At 42.4% G+C, this 26,489-nt stretch overlaps 1 protein-coding gene across 4 annotated transcripts in view; it reads left to right on the top strand.

Moving 5' to 3' along the window:
* The window catches only part of LOC129827979 (follistatin-related protein 5-like), a 174,634-nt gene that overhangs the window by 110,757 nt on the left and 37,388 nt on the right, over window positions 1–26,489 (top strand). For all 4 annotated transcript variants that reach the window (XM_055889326.1, XM_055889325.1, XM_055889327.1 and 1 more), the window contains 2 exons: window positions 17,512–17,678; window positions 25,309–25,429. In XM_055889326.1, coding sequence (XP_055745301.1) covers window positions 17,512–17,678; window positions 25,309–25,429 — 288 coding nt within the window. The remainder of the gene's footprint in view (window positions 1–17,511; window positions 17,679–25,308; window positions 25,430–26,489) is intronic.

The following is a 26,489-nucleotide window of genomic DNA, read 5'->3' as shown; positions in this document are numbered from 1 at the left end:
GTGTATGTAAACTTCTGCCCGACTGGGAATGTGATGATAGAAATAAAAGCTTAAATAAATAATTTTTTCTACTATTTTTCTGACATTTCACATTCTTAAAATAAAGTGGTGATCCTAACTGACCTAAGACAGTGTATTTTTACACTGGATTAAATGTCAGGAATTGTGAAAAACTGAGTTGAAATGTATTTGGCTAAGGTGTATGTAAACTTCCAAATTCAACTGTATACTGAGATCATGTGACAGATTATGTGACACTTAGATTGCACACAGGTGAACTTTATTTAAGAAAGGCAGGGCATGAAAGATATAGGTCTGTAACAGTTTGGGTCTAGAGTGTATCCCCCTTTGAAGAGGGGGATGACCGCGGCAGCTTCACAATCTTTAGGGATCTCAGACTATACGAAAGAGAGGTTGAACAGGCTAGTGATAGGGGTTGCAACAATTGCGGCGGATAATTTTAGAAAGAGAGGGCCCAGATTGTCTAGCCCGGCTGATTTGTAGGGTTCCAGATTTTGCAGCTCTTTCAGAACATCAGCTATCTGGATTTGGGTGAAGGAGAAGCGGGGGGGAGGGGGGGCTTGGGCAAGTTGCTGCGGGGACTGCAGAGCTGTTGGCTGGGGTAGGGTTAGCCAGGTGGAAAGCATGGCCATCCGTAGAAAAATGCTTATTGAGATTCTCGATTATCGTAGATTTATCATTGGTGACAGTGTTTCCTAGCCTTAGTGCAGTGGGCAGCTGGGAGGAGGTGCTCTTATTCTCCATGGACTTTACAGTGTCCCAAAACTTTTGGGAATTTGTGCTACAGGATGCAAATTTCTGTTTGAAAAAGCTAGCCTTTGCTTTCCTAACTGACTGTGTATATTGGTTCCCAACTTCCCTGAAAAGTTGCATATCGCAGGGGCTATTCGATGCTAATGCAGTACGCCACAGGATGTTTTTGTGCTGCTACGCAGTAAAATCTGGAGTGAACCAAGGGCTACTGTATATCTGTTCTTGGTTCAACATTTTTTGAATGGGGCATGCTTATTTAAGATGGCGAGGGATGCACTTTTAAAGAACAACCAGCCATCCTCTACTGACTGGATGAGGTCAATATCCTTCCAGGATACCCGGGCCAGGTCGATTAGAAAGGCCTGCTCGCTGAAGTGTTTTAGGGAGCGTTTGATAGTGATGAGGGGTGGTCGTTTGACCGCGGACCCATTACGGATGCAGGCCATTGGGCAGTGATCACTGAGATCCTGGTTGAAGACAGCAGAGGTGTATTTAGAGGACAGGTTGGTCAGGATGATATCTATGAAGGTGCCCATGTTTACGGATTTAGGGTTGTACCTGGTAGGTTACTTGATCATTTTTGTGAGATTGACGGCATCTAGCTGAGATTGTAGGACGGCCGGGGTGTTAAGCATATCCCAGTTTAGGTCACCTAACAGTACGAACTCTGAAGATAGATGGGGGGCAATCAAATCTCTTATGGTGTCCGGGGGACAGCTGGGGGCTGAGGGGGGTCTATAACAAGCGGCAACAGTGAGAGACTTATTTCTGGAAAGGTGTATTTTTAAAAGTAGATGCTCGAACTGTTTGGGGACAGACCTGGATAGCATGACAGAACTCTGCAGTAGATTGGAACTCCGCCCCCTTTGGCAGTTGTATCTACAATGCAGAATACATGAATATATGTTTTTATATAATAATAGAAAAAAATTGTAACACGAGGAATAAATACAGAATGAGCAATGATAGCTTGGCTATATACATGGGGTACCAGTACAAAACTGATATGCAGTGTTACGAGGAAATTGAGGTAGATACTGTATGTACATAATGGTAGGGGTAAAGTGACTAGGCAACAGGATAGATAATAGACAGTAGCAGCAGCGTATGTGATGAGTGTGGAAGTGTGTGTGTGGTGACAGTGTGCTTTTGTGTGTGTGTGTGTGTACGCGCGTGTGCGCGTGTGTGCGCGTGTGTGTGCGTGCGTGCGTGCGTGCGTGCGTGATTGTGTGGGTAGAGTCCAGTGTGGGTGCGCAGAGTCAAAAAGGGTCAATGCAGATAGTCCGGGTAGCTATTTGGTGAACTATTAAGGATGTGTGCCTGTTTTGCAAACAGCTTTGTGGAATATTCAAAACACAGCAAAGTTTTTTGTCACTGTTAAAGATAAGACACTAACGTCTATGCATAATTCATTGACTCCGTCCCATATAAAAAAAGTAAGGTAAATATCTTTCAGGAGTAATGGATTTTAATTAGATCAAGTTTCTGATAGAAATGAAGCCTGCCATGCCACAGATACTTTCATGTATTGTCATCCTTGAATACCTCAGGTATAGGACAGATAAGGCTAAAGACGTCATCCACATACTGCACACTCAATGTCACCTTAACTTTAGGGCGTGGGTATGTCAATGCACCAAGGCAGCAGACATCACTGGTTCGCTATGTCTTGATTTCAGTATCAAGCACTTCTGAATAGATGAGGAGAGGGAAACGGCTGGTGGTATACATGCTTTATTTTCCTTCTGGCTGCCTGTCTGTCAGTGGCTGAAGTATCGATCCAGAGGGTGATGGTGGGCGACAGGCGAAACATGTCACTTCTGTTTTGCTGAGTGGGAGGCCCTTGGGGCATTGCACAGTCTAAGGGTGCATTGCACAGTCTAAGGGTGCGTCCAAAATGGCACCCTATTTCCTATATAGTGCCTAACTAGGGATTAGGGTGCCATTTGGGAAAGGTGATGCCGGTGGAAAACGTCAGGCCAAGTTATAGAAGTCGAGGGTAATACCAGTTAATGTCATATCATCTAATAAACCACATTGACATCAGCGATTGCAGTTATTCATGCTGGTAGTTAAGTAAACAGTTCAAGAACGATCCATTTAGGACATAATAAAGATCTGAGCAGCCTATTCTCTTGTTTTATTTGACCTACTCTTATGGGCTTCATAATCCCTGGATCTGCGTGTGGAAAAAAGGGTTACTTTAAACTCTGGTTCTTTTCTATCGATCATAATTAGATTATCAAAGGCGACAGCCTTGTCTCCTTCAGGGCAGCGGCAGACAAAGACGGGTTGCTTTCTGGGCCTGCATTTGTATTTGTATTTATTTATGAACCCTTTATTTCTAGTAAATTGACTGAGAATACATTCTCATTTACAGAAACGACCTGGGGAATAGTTACAGGGGAGAGAAGGGGGGGGGGGGGGTGAATGAGCCACTTGGAAGCTGGGGATGATTAGGTGGCCATGAGGGCCAGATTGGGAATTTAGCCAGGACACCGGGGTAAATTACATGATCAAAACAACTGTGAACTCAGAAAAATCATGACATCAGGGATCTTCAGGTCAGAGCTCTAGAAAGAGGCCCGAGTTGGAATTCCGAATTGAATGACCGTTCAAACCGATTCTTCCCAGTCAGTTCCTAGTTGATTTGAACGCACTGAAGTCAGGGATTTCCAAGTTGTAGACCAGAGGAAAGAATGCCTCCTACTGGCCCTCCAACACCACTTTCAGAAGCATCTAGTCTCCCATCCAGGGATCGACCAGGGCCAACAATGTTTAGCTTCAGAGGAAAGATTAAAACAACTCTTGGGTTATTCATCACTCGCAGCGCAATGACAATTAATGGATCCTCATGCTTTCTCACGATAAGCTCCTGCAGAGCATTCTGCTCACTAGCTTCAGTGAGTGCTGTTAAATTTGATCCATAATACATGTCTCATTTTCCAAAAGTGTGGTTTTTGCCGAATGTGTTCATGTATTTGGAACATGTGAAAAGTTTTGAGTTTTCAGGAAATACCCTCAATACCACTTGAGGTACTGAGATAATAGCCAATTGCGACTTAACAAAACCCATAGGAGGATTTCACATCCTTTCTAACTTAAATCGATGACAAATTGCATTGTTGCAAATTGGAACCAATTCTAACAGAATAAAGCATTGTAGAAGAGTACTCACTGTTTCACAATACTCCTTGGGTTACACGAATGTCTCGTCTTCCAGAAGTTTGGTCTTTTATCAAATAAGCCTTGGTTTTTATTTCTCCATATACTGTAGGTAATGCGTATTCACATCCGTTAGTGAATCTTGTAGTCTTGTATAACCATTAATGTATGTCTTCCTTGATGTCAAATGAGATTGGATGACTTAAAGAAAACGCCACTCCAAAACGATCTTTTGGTATTTTTTGTTTTAGTCCAACAATGTTTTGCGTGTCAGCATTCAAGTTTTCAAGATATTGGACTTTCAAGAAGCAAAGTTTCACATTCCACATTATCTCTGTTTCCACATTATCTCTGTTTCCACATTATCTCTGTTTCCACATCAAGTCTATTTCTTGAACTGCATTGTTGGTTAAGGGCTTGTAAGTAAGCTAATGCTTTTTTCACGGTAAGGTATTTGTTGTATTTCATTTGATCATGACGATGAAAACACATCATCGTGACGATGTGGCAAGTGACACTGTTTCTTGTGTTTATTTTTCCTTTAACATTTTGCTATATACTTGATTTGTAATGTACTGTATTGATTGTTGATTAATAAGAAGACATTGACTGAAATGTCTTGTGGACTGCATTTCTACACTATAATGCCAGAACATTGCATTTTACTGAATTTATTCAAATCAGATCTTTCTGCGATATAAGACTGGAACACTTATGATAGATATGATACTGTATATATGATACATTCAGCTTATTAATTACACAGTGTGTAGGAAAGCTATGTGGTAGAACAAGACCATCTCTACAAAATGTAATGTCATGTGTACCATAATCTTTCTTATAGATGTCAGTAGTGGTCGACTGATTTTATGATTTTTCAACACCGATACTGATTATTGGAGGAGCAAAGAAATGCCGATACCGATGAATTGGCCGATTTTTATATATATATTTTTGTAATAATGACAATTACAACAATACTGAATGAACACTTTTATTTTAACTTAATATAATACATACATCAAATCAATTTAGTCTCAAATAAATAATGAAACATGTTCCATTTGTATTTCATATACCGTTGTGTCACGATCGTCAAAGGGACTGATAGAGGACCAAGGCGCAGCGCGTGGAAAGTACATCTTCTTTTTATTTAAAGAAGGAAAAACAAAACAACAAACAAAACAGATGACCGTGAAGCTATCAAACATAAGTGCTGACACAAAACACTTCAACATAGACAATTCCCCACAAACAGCTAAAGCCTATGGTTGCCTTAAATATGGCTCCCAATCAGAGACAACAATAACCAGCTGTCTCTAATTGAGACCCAATTCAGGCAACCATAGACTTTCCTAGAACCTACACTCAACCATAGACACAGCTAGACACATTCACTCAACACAAACCCATACACTACACCCAACACCCCCTTTACCATATAACCACCCAAAACCGACAAAACACAAACATTCCCCATGTCACACCCTGACCTAACTAAAATAATAAAGAAAACAAAGAATACTAAGGCCAGGGCGTGACATAACCCCCCCCTTAAGGTGCAAACTCCGGGCGCACCAGCACATAGTCTAGGGGAGGGTCTGGGTGGGCGTCCGTCGACAGCGGCGGCTCCGGCACAGGTCGTGGTCCCCACCCCACCATAGTCACTACCCGCTTTCGTAGCCTTCTCCAAATGGCCACCCTCCACCTTAACCCCACTGGATTAAGGGGCAGCACCGGACTAAGGGGCAGCACCGGACTAAGGGGCAGCACCGGACTAAGGGGCAGCACCGGACTAAGGGGCAGCACCGGACTAAGGGGCAGCACCGGGATAAGGGGCAGCACCGGGATAAGGGGCAGCACCAGGATAAGGGGCAGCTCCGGACTGAGGGACGGATCCTGGCTGGATGACGGCGTAACAAGTGGTCAGCCTGCCACACAGTCTCCTCGTGGAGTGCAATGTAATCGGCCATAATCAGCGTCCAAAAATGCCGATTACCGGTTGTTATGAAAACTTGAAATCGGCCCTAATTAATCGGCCATGCCGATTTAATAGGTCGACCTCTAGACATTAGTCTTCCTCATCCTTCCTGTCAATGTCGACAAACAGACAGAAGGGAAGCGTTTCCATGAAACAAAGACACTGGCTTCATCCCTCTTGAACATTTCAAGGCTCTTGTCAAGGAGGGGTAAGCTGTTGACATGCTCACATTCGGAATGCAGTCTGGAGCGGTACGCAGGTATTGGAGCAACGTTGTACTTTGAACACGCCGGTGCTATTAAGAACCCTCCTGTGGAGCTAGAAGGCAATTACTTAATGCATCCCTGGACACTCAGCTGTGTGTTGAACTCACTCCATCTCACTTTTCATCAGTCTGCTGTTGATATGGCTCACCGGCACACCTTAATCAAACATGCCTTTGAGACACACACACACACGGAGGCATGCACACACACACACACACACACAGACAACACCCACTTGTCTATCGCTCAATATTATTCACAGTTGTGAACCGCATGATAAGGAATAGGTGCTCACTTGAAACAACATTTACTTCAAGAAATAGCAAATTATTTTAAACTGAATTGACTTCAACGAATACCAAATAGCAAATGGTAAATATGGGAGCATCAGAAGGAGCATTTTTCTCAATCCCTTTTTCACAAAGTAGTTTGAAATTTGTCCAATTAGAATGGTCTTCAGCCATGTTGAAAACTGATGTGTGGTCAGTCCCACGAGGTCAGTCCCCAGCTGCTCTGAAAACAAGGCCCCGTGCTTATCAGCCAAAGGTAATCAGCAAGACCATTTGCTCAACTTTTACAGGCTTCGCTCACATGAATAACCTTGGAGCAGAGGTTTGTATTTCAATTGGCCTTACATTCAGTTTTCTTTCTGAAGCTTCAAGTCTCGTTCAAAGTATTACTGGTATTGCCAAGGCTGTTCATATCTGCAGACACTGATATTGGAGCAGGTAATTAAGTCGAACTAACCCTGCTATCAGTCTAAGGAACCCTATACGCAAGTTTTTGATTTCGGGGTCGTTCAAAAGTATGTAACTCCACAATATACACTGCTCAAAGAAATAAAGGGAACACTTAAACAACACAATGTAACTCCAAGTCAATCACACTTCTGTGAAATCAAACTGTCCACTTAGGAAGCAACACTGATTGACAATAAATTTCACATGCTGTTGTGCAAATGGAATAGACAACAGGTGGAAATTATAGGCAATTAGCAAGACACCCCCAATAAAGGAGTGGTTCTGCAGGTGGTGACCACAGACCACTTCTCAGTTCCTATGCTTCCTGGCTGATGTTTTGGTCACTTTTGAATGCTGGCGGTGCTCTCACTCTAGTGGTAGCATGAGACGGAGTCTACAACCCACACAAGTGGCTCAGGTAGTGCAGCTCATCCAGGATGGCACATCAATGCGAGCTGTGGCAAGAAGGTTTGCTGTGTCTGTCAGCGTAGTGTTCAGACAATGGAGGCGCTACCAGGAGACAGGCCAGTACATCAGGAGACGTGGAGGAGGCCGTAGGAGGGCAACGACCCAGCAGCAGGACCGCTACCGCCTTTGTGCAAGGAGGAGCACTGCCAGAGCCCTGCAAAATGACCTCCAGCAGGCCACAAATGTGCATGTGTCTGCTCAAACGGTCAGAAACAGACTCCATGAGGGTGGTATGAGGGCCCGACGTCCACAGGTGGGGGTTGTGCTTACAGCCCAACACCGTGCAGGACGTTTGGCATTTGCCAGAGAACACCAAGATTGGCAAATTCGCCACTGGCGCCCTGTGCTCTTCACAGATGAAAGCAGGTTCACACGCACATGTGACAGACGTGACAGAGTCTGGAGACGCCGTGGAGAACGTTCTGCTGCCTGCAACATCCTCCAGCATGACCGGTTTGGCGGTGGGTCAGTCATGGTGTGGGGTGGCATTTCTTTGGGGGGCCGCACAGCCCTCCATATGCTCACCAGAGGTAGCTTGACTGCCATTAGGTACCGAGATGAGATCCTCAGACCCCTTGTGAGACCATATGCTGGTGCGGTTGGCCCTGGGTTCCTCCTAATGCAAGACAATGCTAGACCTCATGTGGCTGGAGTGTGTCAGCAGTTCCTAGAAGAGGAAGGCATTGATGCTATGGACTGGCCCGCCCGTTCCCCAGACCTGAATCCAATTGAGCACATCTGGGACATCATGTCTCGCTCCATCCACCAACGCCACGTTGCACCACAGACTGTCCAGGAGTTGGAGGATGCTTTAGTCCAGGTCTGGGAGGAGATCCCTCAGGAGACCATCCGCCACATCATCAGGAGCATGCCCAGGCGTTGTAGAGAGGTCATACAGGCACGTGGAGGTCACACACACTACTGAGCCTCATTTTGACTTGTTTTAAGGACATTACATCAAAGTTGGATCAGCCTGTAGTGTGGTTTTCCACTTTAATTTTGAGTGTGACTCAAAATCCAGACCTCCATGGGTTGATAAATTTGATTTCCATTGATCATTTTTGTGTGATTTTGTTTATCAGCACATTCAACTATGTAAAGAAAAAAGTATTTAATAAGAATATTTCATTCATTCAGATCTAGGATGTGTTATTTTAGTGTTCCCTTTATTTTTTTGAGCAGTGTATATTAAAAACCAGCAGCGGTGGGGATACACCCAACAGGACTGATGACACCTCTTTGAAAATGTTGTGCCACAAGTATAAAATATATGACGGAGGGAAAGCACAAGAGAGGGAAAGAGAAACAGAAAACAAAAGGGCTGTGTGAGCAGGGGAGTAGCTAAACGACAGTGGGTAGCTATTTATCTCTTGCCTGCCCCTTTGGCTACTACACTTCCTGCAGCCCCAGTTATTTTCCTTGACAAACACCGTTCCTCTACTGTGCCACAGGTGATTTAGACTCCGGTGGTGGGCATGGACCACCATCCCATTATGGGAACAGTCGGAGAGAAAATGAAAAGCCAGACCCAGCCTATTAATCACTAATTACAGGCTGGATGTTGAAGGTTCGCTCCCTCCCAGGAGAAGAGCCATGGAAGTCCAAAACAAGACGAAAGGAGCAGCCAGGCCACTTGCCTATCTGATAAATCAAAGGCCAGAAGGTGAGCCAAAATGTCCAGCAGCCCGTGCTCCAGTTCGATCTATAAGGAATTGCCCATTCTGTGACTTCACATTCAAATCGTTTTCCCTCCGACGGTATGATGATGATGGAGCCCCCCGCCTGGCAATTGATCTTTTTAAACTCCCCCATAACTTCCCCCGTTTCAATCCCCCCGAGATTGCCTGTGAATCAAGTTTATCGCTCGGAGCGCATTTCCAAAGCATTAAGATACAAGGGACTGTAATTGAATGGTTAGGGAGGATATTATTGGAGGAGATCTTGTGGGTATATCCCGTCACTATAAAGCCTGCTGGGGTTTTGAAACGCCCACGCGTCGTGTTAACGGTGATGTTATCAGGGTTGTTTTGCCAGCAGTGTCGAAGGGTAGGAGGATCGTAATAGAGCCAGGGTTAGAAAGCTCCCTCTTGGATATTGTATTGTTTGTGGAGTAGGATGTCCGTTGTAGGCATCTGTATTTGTTTATGTGATATTGGCCGACGGAGTTCAGTGAGCATGTCAAAAGATGACCACCGTTTGCATTCGGCAACTGTATTTATTTGGAATATTTTGATCAACAGTGTGTTTATGCAATCTTTAAACCCGTATGACAATACTAAATCCTTGTATGAATCTCTATTTGCTTCTCGGAAAACATCAAGTAACTTTTTTATCTCGGCTACACCCATAACACCGGAGCTGAACTCTGAAAATGAGTTATTTCATTGTTTACAAGCTCTTAACATCACAATAGATTAAGTTTGCACTCAATCATTTGTAATAGGTTCTACCAACTTTGTACGACTCTTAAAGCAACATATATCCATTGTTTGGGTTGTGGGTCATTAATGGACAACTATATTCAAACATTGTCTCTGATTTGTACGCCGATTTAGGTCAGGACTGAGACTGGACCGTTCAGGAACACTCAACACCTATTGGAAAGCCATTCGGGTGTGTGTTTGGCGTTAACATTTGTGTATTTGTCCCGCTGAAAATATAACTATCCCAAGGTTAGGTATGCAAAAGATGAGGCAGGGTTTCATCCAACTTTTTATCTGGACTTTGCTCTTTTCATGTTTCTTTCATCTTGACAAACTCCTGCCAGTCCCTGCCGGTGACAAGCATAATATGATGCTGCCACCACAATACTTACAAATACAGAGGTTCAACAACATTGCATTCACTCCACAGTGCTGACCTCTATGACAAAGTGAAAAGAGGAAAGCCTGTGTTTACAAATCCACAAAAAATCCTCCATTCTGTTTCCAACAAGACCGCTAAGTAATATACAGCAAGTGAAACCCTCTGTATTTTCTAATATTGTGGTGGCATCATGTTAAGGGTGTGCTTGTTATAGGCAGGTACTTGGGAGTTTGTCAGGATCAAAAGAAACATGAAAGGAGCAAAGCCCAGGTAAAATATTTGTGGAAAACCTGTCTGTCTTCTGAAAATCTGTCCCTATAATATAGTTTTTTCTTCATAGGGACAGATTTTCATACTGAAGACACACCAGAATGGCTTTCCAAGATGTCCTGAGTGGTCCTGAGTGGTCCAGTCTCAGGCCCGACTTACAGTGCCTTCAGAAAGTATTCATACCCCTTGACTTGTTCCACTTTTTGTTGTGTTACAGCCTGAATTCTCAGCCATCTACACACTATACCCCATCATGGAAAAGTTAAATAATGTTTTTAGAATTCTTTGCAAAATTATTGAAAATTAAATACAGAATTATATAATTGACATACTGTAGGTAATCACACCCCTGAGTCAATACATGTTAGAATCACCTTTGGCAGAGGTTACAGCTGTGAGTTTTTCTGGGTAGGTCTCTAAGAGCTTTGCACACCTGTATTGTACAATATTTACACATTATTCTTTAACAAATTCTTCAAGCTCTGTCAAGTTGGTTGTTGATCATTGCTAGACAGCCATTTTCATGTCTTGCCATATATTGTCAAGCCTATTTAAGTCAAAACTGTAACTAGGCCACTCAGGAACATTCAATGTCATCTTGGTAAACAACTCCAGTCTATATTTGGCCTTGTGTTTTAGGTTATTGTCCTGCTGAAAGGTGCATTTTCATCACAGTGTCTGTTTGAAAACAGACTGAACCAGGTTTTCCTCTAGGATTTTCCGTTTCTTTTTATCCCCCAAAAACCCTCTAGTTCTTGCCAATGAAAAGCATACCCATAACACCATGCTTGAAAATATGAAGAGTACTACACAGTGATGTGTTGTGTTGGATTTGCCCCAAACATAATACTTTGTATTCAGGACATGAAGCCGATTTCTTTGCCACATGTTTTGCAGTATTACTTTAGTGCCTTATTGCAAACAGAATGTATTTTTTTGAATACTTTTATTCTGTACAGGTTTCCTTATTTTCACTGTGCCAATTAGGTTAGTATTGGGAGTAACTACAATCCATCTTCAGTTTTCTCCTATCACAGCCATTAACTGTTTTAAAGTCACCATTGGTATCATGGTGAAATCCCTGGAAACTGAGTTAGGCAGGACGCCTGTATCTTTGTAGTGACTGAGTGTATTGATACACCATCCAGTTCACCATGCTCAAAGGTATATTCAATGTTTTATTTTTTTACCCATCACCCATTAGGTGCCCTTCTTTATGAAACAAGCACCTCCCTGGTCTTTGCGGTGGAATCTGTGTTTGAAATTCACTGCACGACTGAGGGACCTTACAGATACATGTGTGGGGTACAGAGATGAGGTAGTCAGTCAACTTATTATGTAAATTGTTAAGCACATTTTTACGCCTGAACTTATTTAGGCGTGCCATAACAAAGTGGTTGAATACTTATTGACTCAAAACATTTCAGCTAATTTGTAAACAATTACAAAAACATAATTCCACTTTGACATTATGGGGTATTGTGCGTAGGCCGGTGACACAACATTTCAGTTGAATAATCCCTTTTAAAGTCAGGCTGTAATGCAAAAACATTTGGAAAAAGTCAAGGGGTGTGAATACTTTCTGAACACACTGTAAATCTGTATTTGAATCTTGCTGTGCATCAATGACTCCCAAACAACTTTACTGAGCTTGAGAAATTTTGAAAGAAATTATAATATAACTTGCCCAAAGAGTTGTGCAAAGTTGGTAGAATCTTATTCAAAATTATTCACAGCTGTAATGGCTGCCAAAGCTCCTTCCATCAAGTATTAACTCTGGGGTGTGAAGACGTACGCAAACATTTTCCATCATTTTTCTTTGATAGGAAACAAATCTAATGTATTTTTAGATTTAAGGTTAAGGCAGCAAAATGTGAAAACTTAGAATGGAGTGTAGACTTCCACTAGCGACTCGGTCTTGTGTCTTGGATTTAGTGTTCCACATGGGAATTTCACAAAGGACCATACATTGTTCCAGGACAATCGTATGCAATCCTCTCTCCATGCGAAACATCTCCCAAGAATTCTTGAAACAATGTAGAAGTGGAATTGTACATATTCATGACTTAATGACACAGTCAGCTTCACTTAATCTTGAAAAGAGCAATCCTGCTCAAGTTTTTTTGTGATCTTTTAAACCCTATAGTAATACTGGACATGCATTGCTTGGGGTTATGAACCATTTTAAAGCACTAGTCAATACAATCTTGACTCAGGGCAAGAGCGCAGCAAGGTACAGTATGTCTTTATTTGTGTTTCCTACAGAATTGGGTATCTGCAGTTCAAGCATCGATCATATGGGGGTTATTCCGGGGGTTTTCCAGTTCAGGAATCACATAAATGGTACAGACACAACAAACAGATTGACTTAGAAGATCGTTATGTATTAACACGACTTTTGCTAAAAGGTAACCTACACCACACGCAGAGTTTAGCCTAATTACAGCTCATCACATCAAAGTGGTGCGCATACACCAATTTGCAGATGTAATCACAGGTGCAGTGAAAGGCTTATGTTTCTAGCTCCAACGGTGCAGTAATAGCTAGCCATACAAAATAATACACACATAATACAAAAATGTCAAAAGAACGAAATTGAGAAATATCAGAACGAGCAATGTCAGAGTCCGGAATATACAGTTCAATCGGAAAGTATTCAGACCCCTTGACTTTTTCAGCCTTATTCCAAAATGGGTTAAATAAAAACAGTTCCTCATCAATCTACACACAATTCCCCAGAATGACAAAGCAAAAACATGTTTTTAAAACATTTTGCAAACGTATTAGAAATAAAAAACTGGTTTCTGTTTTTGCTTTGTCATTATGGGGTGTGTACAGTTGTGGCCAAAAGTTTTCAGAATGACACAAATATTAATTTTCATAAAGTTTGCTGCTTCAGTGTCTTTAGCTATTTTTGTCAGATGTTACTATGGAAAACTGAAGTATAATTACAAGCATTTCATAAGTGTCAAAGGATTTTATTGACAATTACATGAAGTTGATGCAAAGAGTCAATATTTGCAGTGTTGACCCTTCTTTTTCAAGACCTCTGCAATCCGCCCTGGCATGCTGTCAATTAACTTCTGGGCCACATCCTGACTGATGGCAGCCCATTCTTGCATAATCAATGCTTGGAGTTTGTCAGAATTTGTGGGGTTTTGTTTGTCCACCCGCCTCTTGAGGATTGACCACAAGTTCTCAATAGGATTAAGGTCTGGGGAGTTTCCTGGCCATGGACCCAAAATATCTATGTTTTGTTCCCCGGGCCACTTAGTTATCACTTTTGCCTTATGGCAAGGTGCTCCATCATGCTGGAAAAGGCATTGTTCGTCACCAAACTGTTCCTGGATGGTTGGGAGAAGTTGCTCTCGGTGCATGTGTTGGTAGCATTCTTTATTCATGGCTGTGTTCTTAAGCAGAATTGTGAGTGAGCCCACTCCCTTGGCTGAGAAGCAACCCCACGCATGAATGGTCTCAGGATGCTTTACTGTTGGCATGACGCAGGACTGATGGTAGCGCTCACCTTGTCTTCTCCGGCCAAGCTTTTTTCCGGATGCCCCAAACAATCAGAAAGGGGATTCATCAGAGAAAATGGCTTTACCCCAGTCCTCAGCAGTCCAATCCCTGTACCGTTTGCAGAATATCAGTCTGTCCCTGATGTTTTTCCTGGAGAGAAGTGGCTTCTTTGCTGCCCTTCTTGACACCAAGCCATCCTCCAAAAGTCTTCGCCTCACTGTGCTTGCAGATGCACTCACACCTGCCCGCTGCCATTGCTGAGCAAGCTCTGTACTGGTGGTGCCCCGATCACACAGCTGAATCAACTTTAGGAGACGGTCCTGGCGTTTGCTTGACTTTCTTGGGCTCCCTGAAGCCTTCAGCACAACAATTGAACCGCTCTCCTTGAAGTTCTTGATGATCCGATAAATGGTTGATTTAGGTGCAATCTTACTGGCAGCAATATCCTTGCTTGTGAAGCCCTTTTTGTGCAAAGCAATGATGACGGCAGGGGTTTCCTTGCAGGTAACTATGGTTGACAGAGGAAGAACAATGATTCCAAGCACCACCCTCCTTTTGAAGCTTCCAGTCTGTTTTTCGAACTCAATCAGCATGACAGAGTGATCTCCAGCCTTGTCCTCGTCAACACTCACACCTGTGTTAAAGAGAGAGTCACTGACATGATGTCAGCTGGTCCTTTTGTGGCAGGGCTTAAATGCAGTGGAAATGTTTTTGGGGGATTCAGTTCATTTGCATGGCAAAGAGGGACTTTGCAATTAATTGCAATTCATCTGATCACTCTTCATAACATTCTGGAGTATATGCAAATTGCCATCAAACAAACTGAGGCAGCAGACTTTGAACATTAATATTTGTGTCATTATCCAAACTTTTGGCCACGACTGTAGCTTGATGAGATTGTTTTTACATGTTTTATCAATTTTAGAATAAGGCTGTAACGTAGCAAAATGTGGAAAAAGTTGAGGGGTCTGAACTACTTTCCAAATTCATTGTGTCTGAACTACTACTTTCCAAATGCATTGTGTGTATATATATATATATATATATATATATATACATATACATATACTGTACAGTATGTATATGATGGTGTGTATAGACAGTATGGAAAGTAAATGTATTAGAAAAGGTGTGTACAGCAGTAGTTATATAGGATGAGCCATGACTAGAACACAGTATATAAATATAAAATGGGTAAAACAGTATGTAAGCATTGTTAAAGTGACTAGTGTTGAATGACTCTATGTACATAGGGCAGCAGTCTCTAAGGTGCAGGGTGGAGTACCGGGTGGTAGCCAGCTAGTAACAGTGCCTAAGGTTCAGAGCAGGGTACTGGACGGAGGCCGGCTAGTGGTGACTGTTTAATAGTCTGATGGCCTGGAGATGGAAGCTGTTCATCAGTCTCAGTCCCAGCTTTGATGCACCTGTACTGTCTTCCCCTTCTCAGTTGTGTTTCGGTGCGCTAAGCTAATTGCTAGTCTCCGGAACTGGGCTTTTCTTTCATTAGGTTTTGTATTTCATGCTCTCAGGAGCAGAACAAATTGAGTCAGTGTTTCCTTTTGCTCTGTTGCTCATTAGCCAAAGAGGAAAATTAAAAGGCTCACACTAGTTACAAATCTAGTTACATAACAGAGTTAAAGGGATGCTTGGGTAACAGACTCTTTTTTTCATTCATTGTCTCATTGAAGAACTGGAAGCTTAATAGTCGTTAACCATCGACACCCTTACTGGCCACACACAAAAGTTCTGTGCCTTGAATCCCTTGTAAACCAAAAATAAGTTAACATTAACATACATATATATTTTTTAATGAAGGCTTTAGATTTATGGCAGCATAATACAGCATATTGTTATAGAATAATATGCTTTCAATAGAGCAAGAAGTGACGATAGCAATATGCAATATTTCAAATAATCTCTTTATGTAAATATTACATAAATATGGTGGCGTTGTGGGAAATTGAATAGAACACCCACAATCCCTTTGGAAAAGTCCACATGATAATATGGATAGCTAGTTGGGTGGAAGGAATCCTTGGAGATATGGGCATGGTTTAAATGAAATGTACATTAAACCTCTTGTTTACTCAATGTTTTTACATAGCTCCTAATTTCATAAACCTTTTCTTGATGTATGAACTCATTATGTTTCTCCTATGCATATTTTACCAGAAAACAAACAATACCATGCAGTAATGTTGTGCCTTGCCAACAAAACACTGGCTAATTGAGACTCTTTCTGTCTATTCGACTTTTTCCAGCTTGATTAATTCAAAGAATGTGCACAAACACACTGCACCATAATCACTCTGCTTTTCATTGTGCTGTGCTCACACACACAAAACCTTTTGCTAACCTGTACACTGTACACTAGTATATATATATATATATATATATATATATACACACAATGCATTTGGAAAGTATTCAGACCCCTTAACTTTTTCCACATTTTGCTACGTTACAGTGTCACAAGCCGGCTCATAGCCTGTGACAAATGAGAGGACACGAACAACAGGTATAGGCCAATTCAAAAGTGTTCTTTATTATAAACAAACTATTAACTTAAACTAAGAAATAGGAATGAGGTGTGGATGTATCATAATGTAAGGTGTATGTAAAGTGCATGGATGCATGAATATGTGTGTGTGAACATGACTGAGTGGAAACTATGCAAAACTAAAAAGGAACAAACAAATCATGAGCATACCTGGAGGAGCAGAGAGAGAGAGAGAGCAAGAGTGATTAGTGACAGCTTTATACCCTGAGCCCAGGTGGCTCCAATCACTAACGACCCTCCTCTGCCTGCAGGAGGAACCACCCCCTGCACGGCAGAGGAGGAGCCGTGACAACAGCCTTATTCTAAAGCTAACCTTTTGGGGTCATACAATTCAGTCCCATTCAAAATCCTATTTTCATTCATCCCTAACCCGTACCTGTACCCGTACCCTTACCCTAACCTTAACCTTAACCCGAAAACCTAACCTTAACCCTAATCCTAAACCTAACCCTAGCTCCTAAACCTAATTCTAACCCTAATTCTAACCCACTCATTTTAACCTTAACCCTAAACCCCCTAGAAATAGCATTTGACCTTGTGGGGACCAACAAAATATCCCCAGTTGGTCAAATGTTTGTTTACTACAGTTGGTCCCAGCAAGTATAGTTACACACACACACACACACCACACACACACACACACACACACACACACACACACACACACACACACACACACACACACACACACACACACACACACACACACACACACACACACAAAGGGCCAGCTGGATCGCTGTAGTGCTACAAAGAAGGATTGAGCAATGTGGTTTGGCATGAGTAGGAGCATAATATGATGTACCTGACTGAAAAGCAAAGGGAACACAACCTGAATGGTTACTTAGTTTCTTGCTCGCTTTTAATTCTTACATTTAAGCACCCTGGTAGAACAAAAATGTCTGTCGCACCGGTCTCTATGACTAACGGGTGATCTAATTACCAGCTGGCTTTCTTTCTTTACAGAAGTGTACCAGCTCACCCTGCCCGATGACCAGAAATTGAGCATCACTACGGTAACCGTTGGCCAGAGTGCCATCTTGACTTGTGCAATCACAGGGGAGCAGAGACCTCCCATCATCTGGAAACGCAACAATCAGGTTCTCAACTCGCTGGATCTGGAGGACATAAATGTAAGTGGTGCCTGCAGCCTCACCTGAAACACAGCTGAACTTCTAGTTTTGTAAGACACATACACGCACACACACACACACACACACACACACACACACACACACACACACACACACACACACACACACACACACACACACACACACACACACACACACACACACACACACACACACACACTTTCTTTAACCTGGACAAATCAAAAGGTTGACCTAGAGCTTTTGAACAACATTTTGGATTTGACAGTTATTCACAATGTCAGATATTCAGTCTGCTGAGAGGGATACCAAAGGGGTTCAACTCCAATGGGGAAGCACCTATTTTTACTTCCCGCCTAGCGTGTCATCGTCTCTGACATTGTCTGTGTGCTGAATCTGCCGGTAGCCCCCGACAACCACCATGTCGCTTTCATCCTTCTTCAAAGACAGGACACTTAGAGACTGGAGGTTCAGTGAGTCACCCGGCAACACTGCCCACTCTCTACGTTCACCCCTTTCAGGGTTGGCCAAGCTATAGCTGACTCGACCATGCATAATTGAGTCAACACTGTCGCATTAGATAAAGGGGGTCCAGCGAAGCCGCTAATGTAACATTAAATGTTGATGACCTTTAAAACTGTGTGAGGAATTGCACAGCTGCCGCCAATCATCACCGAGCACCATCATCCCTGGAATTGGATTTCTGTCCCAACTGTTTCCAAGCGCTTCAGCTTCTTATGATCCTCCGTTTACACGAAGAATCTTCTTCTTTCTTGGCCCCGTCCATCGCCGACTCTCCAAGGTGCTTGATGACTAGCATGTTGAAAGCAGGCGCACTGCCATTTTTCCCCCCAGTCCCCTCTATAATAAATTATTCATAATTTTGTACGGCAAACTGACATGGGAATGCGTCAAAACAAGCCTATGCCAAGTTGGATTAAAGTGAGTTAGCTAGATTTAACTCTTGGGTAAAGTAACGGCCCTGTCAGGTCAAGTTAGGTCGACTTCGATGTCATTCGGCTCCTGTATATGGTAGATATTTTCTGTTTTACTTTACTCGCTCCATGTGGGTAGCATCGAGCAACCGCTGAAGACATCCAATGGAGTTCAGAGGTTTTGCAACCTGAAGGGGGGGCTCTTTGTTTCATCCTCTTCACATAGAATAACTTATTTCCCTGTTGAATTGAAGGAGACATGTTTTATTGTTAGCATCGACATACAGTTAGTTGATATCAACTGTTATTGTACTAACAGGTTCCTAATACGATGTGCTGTGATGTAGCAGAAAACCAACCTTACACAGCGTTGCAGTGTTATGGACTGTAACAGCTCAATTGATTTGGACACTACACTGTACTGTATGTACACTATTTCAATTCAGTCACAGGCTAATGAAGTCAAGTAGGGATACCTTCATTCTGTTATGTTAGCACCAGTTTCCGTGCCATTCAGGTTAACTGTATTCTGCCCACCGCTTCCCTCAGTGTGAGCTCAACTTTGATCCCGGTGTCTGTCAGCGTTGGATTTATTTTCCTGCAGTCGTCTAACAAGGTCGTCCATGACCTTGGGCAGATGATTACCGCAGATGGCCTATTGTTATGAACAGCCAACCAGCTATGAGAACAACAAAAGACTCAAGAGATTGTCGCTTAGTCTAGTTAGTCAGACAGTAATTTCTTACTAAACATAAAAGTGTCTGTACCAAGTGTTTTATCACTAACTAGACTAAGCGAAATGTCAAGCAAAATGCTAATGGTACATCAGCAAAAACCCAAAACCGGGCTTACCCTAGATTATTTATTGCCCTTAGTCTTGTGGTTAAGTGCCAACAGAGTTGTTCATAGAAAAGTGAGAGGATTTATGCGCACCTGGTGTTCACCAACCCCCTCTGTGAAGGCCAATTATCCAATTTCACCGAAGTTTCGGTATAATTGTGCCTTTTAGTATGCCAAGGCCTGAACTGCCAACACTAATTGGAGTTGTACTTCAGTAAATGGATTTCTAGGATTTACACTGTCTAATTTAACAGACCACTTCCCTTTAAGAATGGGTGTTATAAAAATAAAAAAATCTGTCAACAGTCCGACTCAGTGAATCCCACATTAATCCTAATGGTGTGCTCTTATTATGGAGTTCAATAGAGCCGGTTTCCATTTTGACAAAGCAGCTTACTCTAATACCATGAATATGACAGTTGCTGGGCATTGCATCATCATCCTCAGCTGTTGGCTGGTATTAGGATGCTCCAGACAGGAGAGGGCCGAAGCATGATGAAGACTGCAAGGATGAGTGCACTGCTTGGGAGAGTATCTACATTGAGTCTTGTGTCTAGACTGGCTACTCGGCACATCCGGCATAGAAGCTTAAGGACTTCATGTGTAATTGTAATAGAGGAGAGAGGAGACAGTGTGTCTCGGTTCTGCACTTATCTTCAGAGTCTTGGTTTGCCCTGATCAAGGGTTTATGCGTATTGTGGTTTATCTCCCAATGTTCAAGAGCCTATTGTACTGAGTGGGGTAAAGCAGCTAGGATTTTAATCTATATAGGCATACTTTACACTTCATGTACATGACTAGTCAAAAGTTTGTACACACCTACTCATTCAAGGGATTTTCTTAATTTTTACTATTTTCTACAATGTAGAATAATAGTGAAGACATCAAACGATGAAATAACACATATGGAATCATGTAGTAACCAAAAAAGTGTTAAACAAATAAAAATATATGTTATATTTGAGATTCTTCAAAGTAGCCACCCTTTTTCTTGATGTCAGCTTTGCACAATCTTGGCATTCTCTCAACCAGCTTCATGAGGTACTCACCTGGAATGCATTTCCATTAACAGGTGTGCCTTGTTAAAAGTTTTGTGGAATTTCTTTCCCTCTTAATGTGTTTTAGCCGATCAGTTGTGTTGTGACAATGTAGGGTTGGTATACAGGAGACAGCCCTATTTGGTACAGGAAAGGAAGACCCAGAGTTACCTCTGCTGCAGAGGATAAGTTCATTAGAGTTACCAGCCTCAAATATTAACTGCACCTCAGATTGTAACAGACATATCTCAACATTAACTGTTCAGAGGAGACTGCGTGAGTCAGGCCTTCATGGTCAAATTGCTGCAAAGAAACCACTACTAAAAGACACCAATAATAAGAAGAGACTTGCTTGGGCCAAAAAACACAAGCAATGGACATTAGACCGGTGGAAGTCTGTCCTTTGGTCAGACTTTGAGATTTTTGATTCCATCTGCTGTATCTTTGTGAGACGCAAATTAGGTGAATGAATTATTATTATTATGGAGGTGTGATGGTGTGGGGGTGCATTGCTGGTGATACTGTCGGTGATTTATTTAGAATTCAAGGCACACTTAACCATCATGGCTACCACAGCATTCTGCAGCGATATGCCATCCCATCTGGTTTGGGCTTAGTGGGACTATCATTTGTTTTTCAACAGGACAATGACCCAAAACACACATTCAGGCTGTGTAAGGGCTATTTGACCAAGAATGAGGGTGATGGAGTGCTGCATCAGAACCTGGCCTCCACAATCACCTGACATCAAACCCTTTGAGATGGTTTGGGATGAGAGTGGAGGAAAAGCAGCCAACAAGTGCTCAGCATATGTGGGAACTCCTTCAAGACTGTTGTAAAAGCATTCCAGATGAGTACCTCATGAAGCTGGTTGAGAGAATGCCAAGAGTGTGCAAAGCTGTCATCAAGGGCGGCTACTTTGAAGAATCGAAATCGAAAATATTTTTTGATTTATTTAACACTTTTTTTGGTTACTACGTGATTCCATATGTGTTATTGCAGTTGTGATGTATTCACTATTATTCTACAATGTAGAAAATAGTAAAAATAAAGAAAAACCCTTGAATGAATAGGTGTGTCCAAACCTTTGACTGGTACTGTACATGTTGAGCTATAAGACTTCTCTATTCGCTATATTTCCTCTGTAAATACTCCAATTCATATCCATTGTCTGAAACACAAAATGCATGAAATAAATTAAGCTGTAAGAGGAGTAGTGTAACATGGTGGAAAGCATGCCAACTTCTGATAGTTGCCATTGCCTGCTTTATATGTTGTGTCATGTCTTCCTTCAAAGTTAACCTTTACTCAACTCTTCCTTTTAAAACTAACATCTAAATATTTAATTTGTGTTCTTTCTCCCCAGCAGATCCCAACACAGGTAGGTTTTATCAGAACAGAAGGCATTCACAATAAAAAGCCCACAAAGCTAATGAATTCCCTGTCATGGATACATCCGACCTTGACCTCATATTGAAGAAGTCGGCTTATACACCGGCCCTCACATGTCCTGCTCTGTATTAGGGTCACATCTCCTGCCCTGTATTAGATGCCAATGAGACAGTTCCTTGGTGTTCTTTAAGAGGTCAGCTGGTCATGCAAAGGGTTGCTGAGAGAGTATGGCAGCCATTTTCTTCTATCAGGATGGCCTGTAAATCTTCTTCCTTTTCCTCTTTTTGCTCCTCTGTCTCACCGTCTCACCTTCCCTCAGCTGTGTCTGAGGGGTGGAGGGGGAAGGAGGAGTGGAGGAAGGGTGCGGGGTCGATCGCCTCCAGTGCCTCTAGTTCCACCCCTCTGAGTTTCATTTCTCCTCCCATTCATTTTTCATTTAGAAGGGTGACACAATATGCTTTCCGCAGAGGGGCACAAACGTGCCATCAATTCCCTTCACACAGCGACGGTATGATGATCCGGTACAGCCTGAGTCTCACAATCTCATACCTGATCGCTGTTTATTTGGTCATAGAGGTTGCACCTGCCAAACATGGTGGCCCATGGCTATTCTTTATAGCTGTCTTGCAGGTCTATGTAAGGGACGACGTGTACTGACTCTGAGACCTCAACAATGCCATCAGACATGATTGGAATTCTAATTGAATTATGACATGAAACACAGATTTGCTATCTTTTTTCAGGTCTGTCTGGGTTTCCAGCAAGGAAAGCTGCCTAATCAAATTAGAATGAATACATTTTTATCAACTAACTGAAGTAAGAAATACTCCCATAAAAAATATCAAATTACCTGTGAAAGTACAAATGTTGATAGGCGTTAATATGAGGATGTGAATTTAAGTTATTTCCAGATGGATTCATTAGCTTTGGGGCTTATTTCAATGTACTGTAACAGCAGTATTCTTTTTTATTTACATTTTTTTCTTTCCTATTCAGCATCTAAACTCAGCAAAAAAAAAAATGTCCTCTCACTGTTTTTTATGTGTAAGTATTTGTATAAACACAACAAGATTCAACAACTGAGATATAAACTGAACAAGTTCCACAGACATGTGACTAACAGAAATGGAATAATGTGTCCCTGAACAAAAGGGGGGTCAAAATCAAAAGTAACAGTAGGTATCTTGTGTGGCCACCAGCTGCATTAAGTACGGCAGTGCATCTCCTCCTCATGGACAGCACCAGATTTGCCAGTTCTTGCTGTGAGATGTTGACCCACTCTTCCACCAAGGCACCTGCAAGTTCCCGGACATTTCTGAGGGGAATGGCCCTAGCCCTCACCCTCCGATCCAACAGGTCCCAGACGTGGTCAAAGAGATTGAGATCCAGGCTCTTTGCTGGCCATGGCAGAACACTGACATTCCTGCCATGCAGGAAATCACTCAGTGTATGGCTGGTGGCATTGTCATGCTGGAGGGTCATATCAGGATGAGCCTGCAAGTAGGGTACCACATGAGGGAGGAGGATGTCTTCCCTGTAATGCACAGCGTTGAGATTGCCTGCAATGAAAACAAGCTCAGTCCGATGATGTTGTGACACACCGCCCCAGACCATGATGGACCCTCCACCTCCAAATCGATCCCGCTCTAGAGTACAGTGCTCGGTGTAAAGCTCATTCCTTCGACGATAAACGCGAATCCGCCATCACCCCTGGTGAGACAAAACCGCGACTTGTTAGTGAAGAGCACTTTTTGCCTGTCCTGTCTGGTCCAGCGACGGTGGGTTTGTACCCATAGTTGACATGGTGCTGGTGATGTCTGGTGAGGACCTGCCTTACAACAGGCCTACAAGCCCTCAGTCCAGCCTCTCTCAGTCTATTGCGGACAGTCTGAGCACTGATGGAGGGATTGTGCGTTCCTGGTGTAACTCGTGCAGTTGTTGTTGCCATCCTGTACCTGTCCTGCAGGTGTGATGTTCGGATGTACGATCCTGTGCAGGTGTTGTTACACGTGGTCTGCCACTGCGAGGACAATCAGCTGTCCGTCCTGTCTCCCTGTAGCGCTGTCTTAGGCGTCTCACAGTACGGACATTGAAATGTATTGCCCTGGCCACATCTGCAGTCCTCATGCCTCCTTGCAGCATGCCAAAGGCACGTTCACGCAGATGAGCAGGGACCCTGGGCATCTTTCTTTTGGTCTTTTTTCAGAGTCAGTAGAACGGCCTCTTTAGTGTCCTACGTTTTCGTAACTATGCCCTTAATTGCCTACCGTCTGTAAGCTGTTAGTATCTTAACGACCGTTCCACAGGTGCATGTTCATGAATTGTTTATGGTTCATTGAACAGGCATGGGAAACAGTGTTTAAACCCTTTACAATGAAGATCTGCAAAGTTATTTGGATTTTTAACGAATCATCTTTGAAAGACAGGGTCCTGAAAAAAGGGACGTTTCTTTTTTTGCAGAGTTTATTTGTTTTCACCACCAGCTTGATCATGACACAGCATACATTACATTTGTTCCAGTTGTTTATCATGACCTTGGCAGCCTCACAGATCGGCTTGTCAGTTGAAATTGCGCAGTGAAATGTGTATTTGTGTTGCATTCATGTAAAAAAAAAAAAAAATGACATTCTCTCATTTGGCTCTTTTCAGTGATTACTCATAATGGCATTTTCAATTGACTATGCTGAACACGAAGAACATTAGTTCACGTTGACTTGTTATTCGTAATTTCTTGTTTTCCTTATTTTTCCAACACGGTCGTGTGTTGTTATCGTTAGATAGGAACATAAGCATTTCGTTGGACCTGCGATCGGCAAATCTGTGTACGGGACCAATAAACATTGATTTGATTTTGATTTGATTACCATAAAATTACAGACAGACTTACTTTAACCTACCTCTGGTATTAAAACTAGCCCAACTATAGGTGGATTTCAGCTCTAAACGAAAGACAAAGCAGTTTTTCATAGTTGCTTCCTGGATAGGCTTTTGATAAGATGCAGTGCAGGTTTTCTCTTTTCATATAAGATAATACGTAGACATGTTAAAGTGTAGCTTTACTCCTATCACATGTCGTTAAGGGCCCAGTATTGGGTATTATGGTAGCAGGCATACAAAAAACAATAAGTGGAAGATTATTGTTGAACAACTGCTTGTCTTTGATGGAAATGTATGTCACAGTGTGCTTTTATTGATCATGTCCATGTCTTTGCTTTGTCTTTGCTGCTTCAAAAAAGTTCCAAGAACACCAAATTCGCTCTGCTGCAAGCCCCACAGCCATATTGCCTGAGCACATATTGCACATTCTCAAAACATTTTCCTTTTTCAGATCTGAATATCATTCACACTGAGGTGAATTCGATTTTGAGGTGAATTCGAAAACAACCCCATTCGTAGTTTTTTTTGTCCCACACAGTCATTGTGACGTCCCTCTTTCTTCTTCTGCAGGATTTCGGAGATGACGGCTCATTGTACGTCACCAAGGTGACCACCACCCATACAGGGAACTACACCTGCCATGCTGACGGGTACGAGCAGCTCTCGCAGACGCACACGCTCCAGGTGAACGGTAAGCCGCCCGCCTCCGCTCGGCGGGAACAGAACGGTACACTCTCACACTTCCTTCCGCAGCTGCGTCACAGCCAAATGCCTATCCACGCCAAATGCGGTTAAATCACACCCGAGGGTGCGCCTGGATACTTTGACACGCCACCATTGAGACAGAGATATGTGAGGTGAAATGAAATGCTTACGGGGCTGTCACGTTTCCTTTTTTTCTCTAAATACGCCGAAAGGAAACTGGGAAGGCGACATGAGCTTGTTGAGAGTGTTGTTTTGGATCTATAATTCTACCAGAGTGATCAAACTGCTTTCCTTTCTTTCAGGATGATCACTCAGTCAGATGTAACTAATGAAATAGCCCTTAGTTGTGTGAAAATGCTTTCAAGTGTTAGATTTGTAATTGGAAAGGAGGCCATGTCTTGTCGATGCCATTTTCCTATTAGAGGCATGAGTTGAGGCACGCAGGAAAATATAGTACTTGCTGCTGTCTTAAAACACTCACTGCTGCCGAATTTCTGACAGAAGGACAATCGTTTTGAAACAGACAGTTTCCATTAACGATGACCTTAAAGCACACACAGTATCACTCACGGTGTAGTTAATGATAATGTATCGCTTTAATTGGTTGAAAAACAAATTGGCTGGTCCGGGTAAATGCAGCCTGGCAAATTATTCTGGAAATGGATGGGGCGAAAAAGTTCATCTTTGTGCGAACAGCCATCAGGGTTCACTGATTTTTCACTCAATTATGTGTCGAAACATTGAAAAAAAAAATCAGAATTGTCAGGGGATAATGTTCACCTTTTTCTGGAAATAAAGTTCAGGGTTCAGTCCAAAAATACCATATTTTGATAACCACTGTATTATATAGAAATGCATTTAATTATGGTCAAATGCTTATTTATTTTTATTTTGACCTTTATTTAACTAGGCAAGTCAGTTAAGAACAAATTCTTATTTTTATGATCCATAGCTGCTTGAGTAATGGAAAACAACTGATTACAGCCAGATGACTCAACAAAATCTCCTCTCTACAGGCTTTCCATATGTTATTAAATGCGTATTAC

Source organism: Salvelinus fontinalis, chromosome 29, assembly GCF_029448725.1.
Source record: "Salvelinus fontinalis isolate EN_2023a chromosome 29, ASM2944872v1, whole genome shotgun sequence".
Lineage (NCBI taxonomy): Eukaryota > Metazoa > Chordata > Actinopteri > Salmoniformes > Salmonidae > Salvelinus > Salvelinus fontinalis.
Note: the sequence above shows the minus strand (reverse complement) of the source record. Positions and strands in the feature narration are given on the sequence as shown.